A 14,784-nucleotide genomic window follows, 5' to 3' on the forward strand; every position below is an offset into this window, starting at 1 on the left:
GCTTCTCTAAATTCGTTGCTGACCAGACTTTAATTTTAGGCTTTGGAGGGTGTGTCTGTGCGAATGAACGACTGAATCCTCAGAAAACGAAAGCTAGCTTCTATGGAACTTCAGTTAATTACGTTTCTCAAAACTATGCATCATGCCCATTTCTGGATGTTGGATAAAAAGATAAACCTATGCACAAAGGGCAGGGGAGGGATAGGCAATTCTGGGTGGGGAAGTTCTGCGAAAAGAAAATCAGTGTCTTACAGTCTACGCCCACTTTGGCTAGTCTGGCGTACTCCTCGACTCCGCGTTACCAGACTCGCGAAGCCCACTCCCACAGGCGAATTCGCGCTGGCGACCGAGTAAGTGACACCTAGTAGCGCGGAACTTTGCATGCCGGGTTCCGGCGGTAGCATACGCGCCGGGAAGTGTTTGGGCGCTGCACCGCGCTGCGCCGGGACCTTGAGGCCGGCGCGCAGAGGACAAAGGTGACTGCGTAGGCCCGCGCCGTGGTCGTGCTGGTTTCCCTTGTAGTTCGTGGTCTAACGCTAGGCCTCAAGTGAGAACTGCGTCACCATGTTATATACGCGGCAGAAACGAGAGCCTTTAAGGTTTCTGCCGGATGAGTCCCGGAGCCTGCCCCCGCCTAACCTGACCGACCCGCGTATCCTCTACTTAGGCTTCTTGGGCTACTGCTCCGGCCTGCTTGACAACTACATCTACCGGAGGCCGATCCTGAAGTCGGGTGAGGGCTGCGCTGGCGGAATCGGCTGGGAGGGGGGTCGCAAAGCTGCAGACCGGCCCTGCCCTACTCCCCCCTGAGGTGCTCTGCTTTTTGGTGCCTTTTTGCTTACTTGGCCCCAGCTCGCCTTCTCAGGCTGTCCGTGCCTGGTTAGCTCTTCAGAATCGAGCAGAGCCAGAGTGTTACTTGGCACGTGAAGAAACTTAGGTGCAGTTGTAACGGAGGGAGCGCGAAATCACCACTGAGACAAAGACTAGGCTAAATTACAGGGTCTTTATTGTCTGCGGCCACGGAGCACTCGCGTCTCCCCAACCCGTGGCCCCGAAAGGAGGGTGTCAAGTCCTGGCGGGGGTTAGGGTGAGGGGCTTTGGACATTCCTATTGTTACTTAAGTGGTTCACAGAAGTCAAGATAGGCGTTAGTTTACACATTGTCTGAGTAATGTGGAAATTACAGAACTTAGTTACTTATTACAAGTCTTAGTTTTTCTTAAAATGATGCAGGGGCCAAAATGGCGTTGGTTTGGACTGCTTGCCTGTCACATTAGGGTTACAGAGAGCAGTTTGAACGGAAAGCTGAGGTATGTCGAGGTATGCAGTTTATGGGGGCAATTACCGTATGACACAGTGAAGCAGGAACTGAGTCTGTGAAGGACCTGGGACTACTCTCTTCAGTTCGTGTTGTGCTGTGTGCACAAATGAGCCATGACTCCATGTCATGCACCACTCACACTATGGGCATTATTGATAGCATTTAGGCCTTAAAACACCTTATAGGGATGTATTATTCATGACGAGGAAACTGAGCCTAACAGATCAACAGCAGCTTACCCAAGGTCATGTGGCTATTAAGTAGCAGAGTTTTTTGTTTTTTTTTTTTAGACCTCTAAGTGGATATTGGAAACCAGTGCTTCTCAAAGTTAATGTGCATATGAATAGCATAGGAGTCTTGTTAAAATTTGGATTCTGGGCCAGGCGCAGTGGCTCACACCTGTAATCCCAGCGCTTTGGGAGGCCGTGGCGGGTGGATCGCTTGAGCTCAAGAGTTCGATACCATCCTGGGCAACAGGGCAAAAGCCCATCTCTACAAAAAAAAAAAGTTAGCTGGGCCTGGTGGTGCACTCCTGTGGTCCCAGGCTGAGGGAGGCTGAGGCAGGAGCCTGGAAGGCAGAGGTTGCAGTGAGCCGACATTGCACCATTGCATTCCAGCCTGGGCAACAGAGTGAGACCCTGCCTCAAAAATTAAAAAAAAAAAAAAAAAATGCGGATTCTGATTCATGAGATCTGGGGAGGAGCTTGATGTTATTATCAAGCTCTCAAACATTGCTGCTGGTGGTCTGAGGACCACAGTTTGAATAGGAGGCTCTAAATAAGTGTATTGTACTTAGTAATATGTCACAGGCCTCCTATCAGAGACTGACTATTCTGATAACAATCACCTTAGTACCGCCCCCTCCCCTTTTTTTTAAAGAAATGCCATAACAGGCCGGGCACAGTGGCTCACACCTGTAGTGCCAGCACTTGGGGAGGCCGAGGAAGGCGAGACCACCCTGGTAAACATGGTGAAACCCTGTGTCTACTAAAAATAGAAAAAACAGCCGGGTGTGGTGGTGAGTGCCTGTAATCCCAGCTACTCAAGAGGCTGAGGCAGAACAATCCCTTGAACCCGGGAGGCAGAGGTTGCAGTGAGCCAAAATCACAGCCCTGCACTCCAGCCTGGGTAACAGAGTGAGACTCTGTCTCAAAAAAAAAAAAAAAAAAAAAGTAATGCTATAACAACAGATTATGTATCTGAAATGTAAAAATGTAACTTTTTTTTTTTTCTTTTGAGAAGGAGTCTTGCTCTGTTGCCTTGGCTGGAGTGCAGTGGCACAATCTTGGCTCACTGCAACCACTGCCTCCTGGGTTCTAGTGATTCCCCTGCCTCAGCCTCCCGAGTAGCTGGGACTACAGATGCCTGCCACCACTCCCGGCTAATTTTTGTATTTTTAGTAGAGACGGGGTTTCACCATGTTGGCCAGGCTGGTCTCAAACTCCTGACCTCAGATGATCTGCCTGCCTCAGCCTCCCAAAGTGCTGGGGTTACAGGTGTGAGCCACTGCATCCAGCCAAAAATGTAACTCTTAATACATTGACTAATTTTTGCTTTCTTCGGAATTTATCATTTGAATTTCAGGTTTGCATCGCCAGCTTCTATATATTACAGCCTTTTATTTTGCTGGATATTTTCTTGTAAAACGTCATGACTACGTATGTGCTGTGAGGGATCGTGACATGTTTGAGTATATAAAATTACATCCAGAGGATTTTCCTGAAGAAAAAGGTATTTCTCTCATACTCTATGTTATGAAAAAAAAAAAAAAAAAAAAAAGAGGCCAGGCATGGTGGCTTATGCCTGTAATCCAAACACTTTGGAGGCCAAGGCGGGCGGATCACCTGAGGTCAGGAGTTCAAGACCAGCCTGACCAACATGGTGAAGCCCCATCTTTATTTAAAAAAAAAAAAGAGAGAAAAGAAAAGAAAAAGGTATTTCAAGTTAATTGTAGAGAATCTGTGTTTACTGTATTATTATTTTCCCTGGTTACTCTTATTCATGTCTATGGCTTTAGGTAACTTCTAAATTCTGTTGACTTCCACTTCTTAGTCTATAGACCAAAATTCTCTTGAATTAATATATCCACTTTCTGCCTGACTTCCTCTGTGTCCTTTGGACAGCAACAAAATTCATGTCCCCTCTGCCTTCCCAAACCTCCTGCTCCTCTGTCCTGCTTCAGGGAGTGGCATTGCTGTCCACCTGGATGCTCAAGCCAGAAGCCTGTGAATCATCAAGTCTTCCTCTTTCACTTCCCATTAGTCATCATGTCTTATCAGTTCTGCTTCCTAAATATTTCTCAACTTTGAACTCTCCCCTCCCAATACCACTACCCTGGTTCAGGCCTTGATAATCTCTTGCTTGGATTGTCGCACTTGCCTCTTAACTCACTTCTTGCTTTGGTCTTATTTCCAGTGACAGCAAATCTGATCACATCTGTTTAAAATAGTCATCCATTGCCTAGTGGATAAAATTCAGGCTCCTTAGATGGCTTATTTCCTCTGGCTTCACTAATTGCCTGTCCTCTGGTAGAAACACTTTACCCACATCCCTGTCTACCATATGATATACACATGTCTGTGTTCTTCATGGGCTGTAGCTTTGCCTTTATTTCCCCAGCCTCTCGCACAGAGCCTACACATAGCAGGCACTTATGCATAATAGTGGATCTGAACCGTATGGAACACTTTCTCATCCCTCATCATTTGCCTGGTGAAGTGCTTTGTCCTGAGCCTGTCCTGTATTGCTTTGTACATGTTACACCTTCTTCCTGCTACGTTCTTCCTCTTGCCCCTGTTGCCACCCCATCTACCTAGCAAATTTCTGCTTTTATTATCTCAGTGAAGCCTTCACCCAGCTAGAGTCAGGCATTCCCTCAGCATGCTGTATCTCTATCCTGCTATGAATCTATTAATAATTGTAATATGACTTTTCTCACCTGTGTTTTACACACATATGACACAGATGTATACATATATGAGTCTTTGTAAGTTGGCAGTTTAATTTACTAGGACAGGTTTTTTTTGTCTCCCCAGCAGTTTGGCACACACATCCATATTAAATGTGTAAATGAATGAGTATAGAAAAAATTTGGACTTGTAAATGTATAAATAGATTTTCCCTAGCCTCACCAACATAGTGAGACCTCATCTCTCCAAAAAAAAATGTTAAAAACTAGTTGGGTGTGGTAGTGCCAGCTACTTGGGAGGCTGTGGCAGGAAAATTACTTGAGCCTGGGAGGTCAAGGCTGCCATGAGCCGCAATCACCCCACTGCATTCCAGCATAGGTGACCAAGCAAGAGACCCTGTCTTAAAAAAAAAAAAAAAAATGATTTTTTGATTAATGTAAATGTGTGATATAAATAACATTTAAATTTCATTAGACTGAATGATCTCTAAAGTCTTATTTAGCTCTAAAATTTTCATTACTCTTTAATATTCCACAGGCATCAGTCACATATGTGATATTTATGGTAGATCAGAAAGATATGGCTTTTTTTTTTTTTTTTGCCAAAGAAGAGCTTAAAGACGAGCACAAAACTGTGAATAGTGGATGTATCAGGAATGCATAATTCTCAGAACTGTTAAGTGTTAGAACTGGAAGTCATCTTGGATATATTGATTAGTAGGAATGAGACCCCGTGGCTGAGCAGTCTTCAGTCCCAGACCTCTGGCTTTTTGCCTAGAGATAGTTCCACAAGTTCCCTGTGTCTGCAGGAGTGTGTATAACTGCAGGCTTCATTCTGTTTCTGAGCTGCAGACTTGGCAGTTGTGCCAAGAGCCTCATGCACAGACAGTGGGAACCCGGATAGCTTGACCACATTGGCTGCTGGCCTCTCCTAGCTGACGCATGCCTCTCTGTGTTTATTTCTTCCTTCACCTCTTCATTCAAGATACTCCTGGCAGCACCTGGTCCTTCTTAGCAGCTGTCTAGTTGTCATCACAGATTCCTCCAAAGTTATTCTTCATTCGATGAAAGAAAATCTTTCAGTGATTGCCAAGCCATAGTTGAGGACAAGAAAATAAGGAAATTCTTAAGGGTTTGTCTTAGTCCATTTGGCCTATAACCAAATGCATAGACTGGGTAACTTTTAAAAATTAATTTTTTTTCCTGCTACCTATATAATTGTAGAATAGACTGGGTAATATATAAATAATAGAAATTTATTGCTTACAATTCTGGAGGCTGGGAAGTCCAAGATCAGGGTGCCAGCACAGTCAGTGTCTGCTGAGGGCCCACTTTGTGTTTCATAGATGATGCTCTCTTGCTGTGTCCTCACATGGTAGAAAAGGCAAACAAGCTCCCCTAAGTCTCTTTTATAAGGGCACTGATCCCATTCATGAGAACATAGCCTTCATGACCTAATCACATCCCAAAGTCCCAGCCTCTTAATATCATTGCCTTAGGGGTTACATTTCAACTTACGAACTTTGGGAGGACATGAACATTCAGACCATAGCAGGATTTCAATCAGTAAGATTACTGAGTGTTAATTTTCCTTTAGGTAATACAATTTTTAAAACAATTAAAAAATATATCCTTTGGGCCGGGCGCGGTGGCTCACGCCTGTAATCCCAGCACTTTGGGAGGCCGAGGCAGGTGGATTACCTGAGGTCAGGAGTTCGACCCTGTCTGACCAACATGGTGAAACCCTGTCTCAAAAATATATATATTAAATAAAAAAATAAAAATAAAAATATGTCTTTTATGATCTTTCCTTTTTTAGAGAAGAAAACGTATGGTGAACTTTTTGAAAAATTCCATCCAGTACGTTGAAGTCTTCAAAATGCTTGCTCCAGTTTCACTGATAACTGCTGTATCTGAATTTGATGGAACATGTTTCCAATGACAGTTGAAGTTTATGCTAATCTGTATGTTGACACCTTGTAATTAAAATAGTTACCATGAGTACTCTGACTCTTTATTGTTGTAAGAAAAACAATTCATCAGAGAATGGTCAGTTTCCATTCATCCATCTGAAAGATTTTAAAATGAGGTTGAGTTCTAATTTAGAGTTAGCGGACTACAGCCTATGGGCCAAATCTGGCCCGTTGCCAATAAAGTCTTACTGAAACAGCCATGTTCATTTGTTTATATGCTGTTTATGGTGACTGCCATGCTATAAGAGCAGAATTGAGTAGTGATAGAGACCTATGGCTGGCAAAGCCTAATTAATATGTGACCCTTTCAGAAAAGGCTTCCCTGCTTCTGTCCTACTGCAAAGTGAATTTAGAGTGAGACAGATTACAGAGAATTCTGTGACTCATGCAAAATAATTTTGACTTCATCCTATAGATATTAAATCATACAGTGTTGTTTGTATTTCTGAGCTCTGTCTGTAATGATATAGAAGATGGTTTAGAAGGAGGACACTTGGCCAGGCTCAGTGGCTCACGCCTGTAATCACAGCATTTGGGAGGCCAAGGCAGGTGGATCATGAGGTCAGAAATTCGAGACCAGCCTGGCCAATATGTTGAAACTCCATCTCTCCTAAAAATACAAAAATTATCCGGGCATGGTGGTGGGCACCCGTAGTCCTAGGTACTTGGGAGTCTGAGGCAGAAGAATAGCTTGAACCCAGGAGGTGGAGGTTGCAGTGAGCTGAGATTGTGCCTCTACACTCCAGCCTGGGTGACAAAGTGAGACTCTGTCTCAAAAAATAAATAAATAAATAAGGAGGAGACTTCAGAAAAGGAAAATAGAAATCTTATGCTGCAAAGGTGTCTTTGCTCCTAGATGGATTATCCTGGAAAAAGTGGACTCAGGAGCTAACACTGTCTACAGTGGAGCTTGGTGCAATTAGAAGCAAGGACTGCACCTAACTGGAATGAGGTTACTTTTTATGGCTTATCAAATGCTTGTCCTGGCTTGATGCAATGGCTCATGCCTGCAATCCCAGCACTTTGAGAGGCTGAGGCAGAGTAGATTGCTTGAGCCCAAGAGATCAAGACCAACGTGGGCAACATGGCAAAATATTGTCTCTACATAAAATACAAAAATTAGCCGGGCATGGTGGCACATGCCTATAGTCTGAGCTACTCAGGCTGAGGTGGAGTTTGAGGATGCAATTAACTGTGATTGTGTTGCAGTTCACTGCAGCCTGGGCAACACTACAGCAGCCTGGGTGACAGAGACCTGTCAAAAAAAAACAAAGTACGGGCCAGGCGCGGTGGCTCACGCCTATAATCCCAGCACTTTGGGAGGCCGAGGCAGGTGGATCACAAGGTCAAGCGATTGAGACCATCCTGGTCAACATGGTGAAACCCCGTCTCTACAAAAAATACAAAAATTAGCTGGGCATGGTGGCGTGCGCCTGTAGTCCCAGCTACTTGAGAGGCTGAGGCCAGAGAATTGCTTGAGCCCAGGAGGCGGAGGTTGCAGTGGGCCGAGATTGTGCCATTGCACTGCAGCCTGGCTAACAAGAGCAAAACTCCATCTAAAAAAAAAAAAAAGTACTGATCCAAAAAGTTTTTGTTTTCTAGCTTAGAATTTATAATCATATTAAGTTTTGGAGATAAAGTATTTTTCTTTATATGTGATTTCAAATTAGTTGGCCATATAAATATAAGCAGATGGTTTCTGGGCAAAATTAGATGAATTTCATCTCTCTCTTCGTGAGTACCACTTATAAAACCTGAAATTAGGTTGGAGAAAGTGCTTTAGAAATAATAAACATGTACAAATAAACAAGATTTTGTTTTTTATTGCTGCAATAAATAGGTTTATAGTTCACTTGTCCTTGGCCTTATCAGTGTTTGGCAAGTACAAGAGGTGAAGCATTCATCCCAAGAGACTCTGCTACCTCTCAGCTCTGGTGAGTAAAAAGCAAGGGTTAGAGCAAATACATAGGGGAGCGGGGGAGAAAAAAAATCAGGCTATTTTATTAGCCCTCACATGCCAAGTGCTTTTGATTCATCATGTTTAATTTTCACAAGCTTGTGAGGTAGATAATATCCCCATTTTATAGATGAGGGAATTTAGGCTCCATTGGGTTAAATAACTTGCCCAAGTGCACATACTGAATGACTGCCATGAGGAGGGATGTGAATTTTGGTCACATGCCAACACCTACGTTCTTCCTACCATACCACACTGGGCAGGTAACTGTCTAGTCCCTCTTGAACCACTTGTCACCCCGCCAAGCTGGTAAGAGGAGTGAGGGGAGCAGTGAATAGCAACAGACTAAAGGTGAGCCAGTGACTGGAGTCCAGGAATTGGTGCTCAGAAGGAGATAAGAGAATCATCCCGGAGAACTGAGCCATCTTCACTTCTGGCTGCAGGTCTAGGCTTTTCTGTTCTCATCATCGGCTAGTGAACTGCTCCACTGGCCTCATCACAGAGTCTGCCTTCTATCATGTGAAGGGATCTGTGGAGTGCAGAAAATTTTTAAAAAGCCAAGTCAGTATCAATTCAAACAACTAAGATACTGTCACATGCCCACTGAAGCAGGAAGAGCAATGAAAAATCTCAATGCTGGTGTTGCTGTCAGAAAACTGGCAGTGCCTCAGCACTGTAAGGAGAATCCTAGGTTGTCAGAGCTGAAATAACTCATTTGATTTCTCTGCTGTATTTTATTAACAGGGAAACTGAGATGCAGAAAGGTAAGATAAGTTGTCTAGGGCAGGATATGGTGACTCTTGCCTGTAATTCCAGCACTTTGGGAGGCTGAGGGAGGTGGATCACAAGGTCAGGAGTTCAAGACCAGCCTGGCTAACATGGTGAAACCCTGTCTCTACTTAAAGTACAAACTAGCTGGGCATAGTGGTGTGTGCCTGTAACACCAGCTACTCGGGAGGCTGAGGCAGGAGACTTGCTTGAATCCGGGAAGGCAGAGGTTGCAGTGAGCTGAGACTGTGCCACTGCACTCCAGCCTGGGCAACAAAGCAAGACTCTGTTTCAAAAAAACACACACAAAAAAAAAAGTTGTGAAGGATAATACAGAAGTCAATGGAAGGGCCAGGACAAGAGCCCAGATTTTTAACTGTTGCTATACCACCCTGCCCCTGAATGAAAATCAGGTTAGGGTGTGTTGAAACATTATGATGTAGAATTGCTGCCATGGTCTTTGAAGCTATTTGGTGAGTCAAAGAGCGGGGTTTCTACCCACTCTGCCATGCCCAGTTCCCACTTTGTGCCCACTCTGCAAAAGTCTAAGGCTCTAAGGAACACAGAAAATCTACCACTGTAGAGGAAAAGAATTAGGTGATTCTTTTAGACCAGAGTTTACATCTTGGCTCTGCCATTTACTGAGTAACCTTGGACTCATTTTACTTCTCAGGCCTCCTGTTTTTTCATCTGCAAAAGGGAATGATAATTCCATTAGGTAATGGATATGCAAAGTGATCTTAAAACTATTCAAATGCCAGTTTTAAGTTTTACTACCACTGTTATTGAGTGAGGAGGCTGAAATCCAGAGAAGTGAAGTAGCTTGCCCAAGGTCCCAGAGCTCGTTATTGATAGAATCAGAATGTGAACCCAGAGCTGTTGACACAGCCCAGTCTAATTCAAGAAGAACCTCTGTGAAGAACCTCGGGGAGCCTCAAGGGGAAAGGGAGGCAGGGTCCAGGTTGACAATTTGGGTTTGAAGTGGGAGAAGGGAAAACAGAAAATGCCTGGAGTAGAGCTCTCCATAGGTTCTGTGTTTGGGGGTCCATGTTTATTCCCCATAATTACAGAGCAGCCTTAACACAGATTATGAAGGTAACACAATATGGCAGACAGTGAGTATGTTGGAAAGAACACACTCAGCTCAAAGTTGAGGCTGGTCTCTCTTTTGTCTCCTTACTGAGTGACTTTGGGTGAGTCACTTCACCTCTCGGGCTTCAATTTCCTTAGTAAATTGAAGTAAAGCGGGGATGAGAATCTTGTCCTACATAGCTGCATCAGGTAGTTTTGAGATAGCAATGGACATGGATGTTGTTTACAATGGATGAGGCTAATTTCTGGAAGCAGGGCTGGCAGGTGACACAGAATCTAAACTGGCAGGTGCTATGGTCCGATTTCTATTCATACTAGTATTGGCCAGGCACAGTGGCTCATGCCTGTAATCCCGGCACTTTGGGAGGCTGAGGCAGGTGGATCCCAAGGTCAGGAGATCGAGACCATCCTGGACAACATGGTGAAACCCTGTCTCTACTAATATACAAAAAACTAGATGAGTGTGGTGGCATGCATCTGTAGTCCCAGCTACTAGGGAGGCTAAGGCAGAATTGCTTGAACCTGGGAGGCAGAGGTTGCAGTGAGCCAAGATCACACCCCCTGCACTCTAGCCTGGTGACAGAATAAGACTCTGTCTCAAAAAAAAAAAAAAAAAAAAAAAATGCTAGTCTTTATCCATTAGTGACCGAGTGACCTAGTTGTGACCATGCCTGGGCCCCTTCCCACCTCCTACCCTCTGCCACCACCTGCTTGTTTAGCTTGCTGTTTATCCACAGTCACCACCACAGCCCCTCTGTGCATAGTTATGTAGGCTCAGACTGCAACACATATTCACATGTACATACAACAGGGCTTCCCAACAGGCATGCCTGCATACTTGGGTGTGCCTGGAATGAATTATAGTGCCAAGATGGTGGTCCCTCGGCTTCCTGTTTGGTGGGTTCCAACCTGGTATGGTCAGAGTACCCCCAGCCTGTTGTAGGAGTAATGCAAGCAACCTCACCTATGTATTCCCATGTGCCATATAATCTTCCATGTTCTGTGACTTGAAAAAATGTTGGGAATCACTTTTTTTTTTTTTTTTTTTTTTTTTGAGACGGAGTTTCGCACTTGTTACCCAGGCTGGAGTGCAATGGCGCGATCTCGGCTCACCGCAACCTCCGCCTCCTGGGTTCAGGCAATTCTCCTGCCTCAGCCTCCTGAGTAGCTGGGATTACAGGCACGCGCCACCATGCCCAGCTGATTTTTTGTATTTTTAGTAGAGACGGGGTTTCACCATGTTGACCAGGATGGTCTCCATCTCTTGACCTCGTGATCCACCCGCCTCAGCCTCCCAAAGTGCTGGGATTACAGGCGTGAGCCACCGCGCCCGGCCGGGAATCACTATTACACACACGGAATTCACAGTGTTCACTTAAATCAATACACATGCCTTGGGTAAGTTTCTTCATTTATAAAATGGAAATAATAAAACCTGGCCAGTCATGTGGCTCACACATGTAATCCCAGCACTTTGGGAGGCCAAGGTGGGCAGATCACTTGAGGTCAGGAGTTCAAGACCAGTCTCGCTAACATGGTGAAACCCCACCTCTACTAAAAATACAAACACTAGCTGGGCGTTGTGGCACATGCCTGTAATCTCAGCTACTCAGGAGACTGAGGCACAAGAATCACTTGAACCCAGGAAGTGGAGGTTGCAGGTAGTCAAGATTGCACCACTGTACAGCCTAGGCAACAGAGCGAGACTTCATCTTTGGGGAAAATTGAAAAATGGAAATTAAAAAACCTATCTTTTTAAGATTATAGTGAAGATTGAAAAATTCTATGTCAAGCACTTAGAGGTTGTGCTGGCACTTACTACATGCTTCAATGGAGACTATTACTATTACATGACATCAGGAATTCTTAGGATTCATGGACAGGCCTTGGTGGATGGGATATCCCCTGAAATTATATGTACAGTTATCTGCCTGTCTACCTGAACTTGGGGGAAAGAGTCCATAGCTTTAATCAAATTCTTTTTTTTTTGAGACAGAACCTTGCTCTGTCTCCTGGGCTAGAGTATAATGTTGTGATCACTGCTCACTGCAAACTCCGCCGCCTGGGTTCAAGTGCTTCTCCTGCCTTAGCCTCCCAAGTAGCTGGGATTAAAGGTGCCCACCACCACACCCGGCTAATTTTTGTATTTTTTAGTAGAGCCGGGGTTTCACCATGTTGGCCAAGCTGGTCTCGAACTCCTGACCTTGGTGATCCACCTGCCTCAGCCTCCAAAAGTGCTGGGATTACAGGCATGAGCCACCGCACCCAGCCCCGCTTTAATCAAATTCCTAACGAAGTCAGTGGTGAGAACACACTCATTCAGTTCACACATCTGCAAGCATTCACATACTAATAAGCACACATGCACAAACACATATATGTGCATATGAGGTATGCACTCACAGGCCACTTTTCTTCTGTCTCCATATCACTTCATTGCAATTGCCAATTTGAGATCAGAAGGATAGTAATGCAGTCTTAGGCCTCCCGCGGTTGTAGTATTGGGACTACAATACTACAATACTACTACAATACTACAATACTACAATACTACTCCCAATACCCTGACTCGAGTGGCTCTATCTGAGAACCAGGCTGTTCCTCTCCCACTGGGTTGCACCACTGCCCCCTCTCCTCTTCTGGAATGTCCCTTGGTAGACTTTGACACCCACCAGCATAGCCACAATTACCTTCCCTAGTGTCCCAGGTCTACTGGACCTGTCCTGTCATTTCCTGGTATTTCCTTGTCACCTCCTGGGCTTTCTCAGTGAGGTATGTGAGGATGTGATGAAGGCTGGAGAAGTGCAGGTGGAACTGGGCTTCCAGCCCCAGCTCTCCTGAGGCACTCTCATCCGCAACTTCCTTTGTCTCTGCGGTTCCATTCTCAGCCTCCTCGGCTTCACCGCTTGCCACCTTGGCCTGCCACTCTTCCCGTGGCAGCAGCCCATGGTCCACATCCATGCGAATGGCCTTGAGCATGGTGAAGTAGGTGTAGAGATCAGAGGCCCTGGCCTTGGCTGGGCCCCCATGCCCACTCAGCTGTGCGTCCCGAAGAAGGCTGGGGATCATTACCACCTGCTCCATGTTGCGCACCTCAGCTGAGTACCGGTCCATGACAGACAGCAGGCTGTTCTTGGCGTAACGCTTGGTTAGCACCTGCATGGTTGCTTCTTCTGACACACTGAGCCCAGCAGACTGTCCCTGCACTATTTCTAGGCTCTTGGCAGATTGACAGGATGCCAACGCCCAGCTGTTGAGCCAACACAGCCCTGTTTTGGCCAATCCCAGGGCTCAGTCCCCAACGTCTGTATCAGGTGATCCATCTGCCCAGGGATAGATCTGCCAGCCTTCTGCTTGTCATCCCAGCTCTGCATGACTGCCCCAGCAAGAGCCCAGCTCTTCCTCTGGCAGCTTGCTGGGCCAGTTGGAAGGAATCTTTTCACTTTGGCAACTGGTACACTGGACCCCAGGGCAATAAAGAATTATTTCAGGTCACTGGAGACCAATCTGCCTCTTTGCTGCCTGCTTAGGGCAGCCTTCCAATGCACAGCTCACTACTTCAAACTGGGGTGCCTCCAGTGTGAAATGGAGAGGATTTGAAGTGAAACAGCTTGATGTGGGGCAAGGAACACTGAAATTGGAGTCAGAAGCTCAGTCCTGCAATTTCCTACCTGAGGTTTTTTTTTTGTTTTTTGTTTTTGTTTGGAGACGGAGTCTCACTCTCTTGCCCAGGCTGGAGTGCGGTGGTACAATCTCGGCTTACTGCAACTTCCACCTCCCGGTTCAAGCGATTCTCCTGCCTCAGCCTCCTAAGTAGCTGGGATTACAGGTGCATGCCTCCACAACCGGCTAATTTTTGTATTTTTAGTAGAGACAGGGTTTCACCATGTTGGTCAGGCTGGTCGCGAACTTCTGACCTCATGATCTACCTGCCTCGGCCTCCCAAAGTGCTGGAATTACAGGCGTGAGCCACCATGCCCAGCTGAGTATTTTTGTTGTTGCTGGCTAACATTTATTGAGTACCTACCGCACATCAGGTTCTGCACTGAGCTTCTTCATGAGTGATCTCGTTTAATCTTCACCACAACTCTTGTAAATGTTTTATTTATTTAATTTTTGTAGAGATGGGGTCTTGCTATGTTGCCCAGGCTGGTTTTGAACTCTTGGGCTCAAGCAGTCCTCCAATGTCAGCATCCCAAAGTGCTGGAATTACAGGCACAAACCACAAGTATTTTAGTTTTGCCAAGGAGGAAATTTAGGTGAGACAGCTAAAGTAACTTGCTCAAGGTCCCATTGGAGCTGGGATTCCAGCCCAGGCCCACATCTACCCACCTCCAGACAGTGCTCTGGACTGACATGAGGTTACATAGTCATACAGGTTAACCAGATCCATATCCTCTGTAAATTTGAGGTGGTGTTGTGAGGATTGAATAAGAGAAACCAATAAAAATGCTTTGTATCAATCCAGACCAGTGATTGGGACCAAAAGAGAGAAAAAAAAATGCTTTGTAAACAACAAAGCCCAATCCCCAATGTATTATCTATGCAGATTCTAGATGATTGCTAAGACTTCACCCAAATCTAACCAGTTATTCCACAAGCTACAATGCACTTTACAAGTGTTGCAAGATAATAATCTTTTGCATAGTCATATTGTCATCGTTTACAAACTGCATTTGCTATATATTTTTTTCTTAGATATTTAAGAAAATGAAGGCCTGGGGAAAGGCCCAAAGTTGCACAAGTCAGTGGCAGAGTCAAGTGGA

General features: G+C 45.3%; 2 protein-coding genes across 2 annotated transcripts; one reads left to right on the top strand and one right to left on the bottom strand.

Moving 5' to 3' along the window:
• Positions 1 to 425: 425 nt before the first annotated feature.
• NDUFC2 (NADH:ubiquinone oxidoreductase subunit C2) lies at positions 426 to 6,229 on the top strand. The gene is made up of 3 exons (XM_032295913.1): positions 426 to 733; positions 2,905 to 3,051; positions 6,048 to 6,229. Exons 1-3 carry the CDS (start codon positions 565 to 567, stop codon positions 6,095 to 6,097), a joined length of 366 nt encoding a protein of 121 aa, XP_032151804.1. The 5' UTR covers positions 426 to 564; the 3' UTR covers positions 6,098 to 6,229.
• A 1,778-nt stretch (positions 6,230 to 8,007) lies between these two features.
• THRSP (thyroid hormone responsive) lies at positions 8,008 to 13,217 on the bottom strand. Its single transcript, XM_032295912.1, has 2 exons — positions 12,709 to 13,217; positions 8,008 to 8,687 (listed from the first exon to the last, which is right to left on the bottom strand). Exon 1 carries the CDS (start codon positions 13,178 to 13,180, stop codon positions 12,728 to 12,730), a length of 453 nt encoding a protein of 150 aa, XP_032151803.1. The 5' UTR covers positions 13,181 to 13,217; the 3' UTR covers positions 8,008 to 8,687; positions 12,709 to 12,727.
• Between the last annotated feature and the right edge of the window lie 1,567 nt (positions 13,218 to 14,784).

Source organism: Sapajus apella, unplaced genomic scaffold (genome assembly GCF_009761245.1).
Source record: "Sapajus apella isolate SASKATOON/1434 unplaced genomic scaffold, GSC_monkey_1.0 scaffold34, whole genome shotgun sequence".
NCBI classification, from domain to species: Eukaryota; Metazoa; Chordata; class Mammalia; order Primates; family Cebidae; genus Sapajus; species Sapajus apella.

Coding starts and splice junctions, on each gene's coding strand:
- NDUFC2 (XM_032295913.1), top strand. CDS start 565: ATGTTATATACGCGGCAGAAACGAGAGCCTTTAAGGTTTCTGCCGGAT. Junction 734..2,904: donor GAGGCCGATCCTGAAGTCGG/GTGAGGGCTGCG, acceptor TTTGAATTTCAG/GTTTGCATCGCCAGCTTCTA. Junction 3,052..6,047: donor GGATTTTCCTGAAGAAAAAG/GTATTTCTCTCA, acceptor TTCCTTTTTTAG/AGAAGAAAACGTATGGTGAA.
- THRSP (XM_032295912.1), bottom strand. CDS start 13,180: ATGCAGGTGCTAACCAAGCGTTACGCCAAGAACAGCCTGCTGTCTGTC.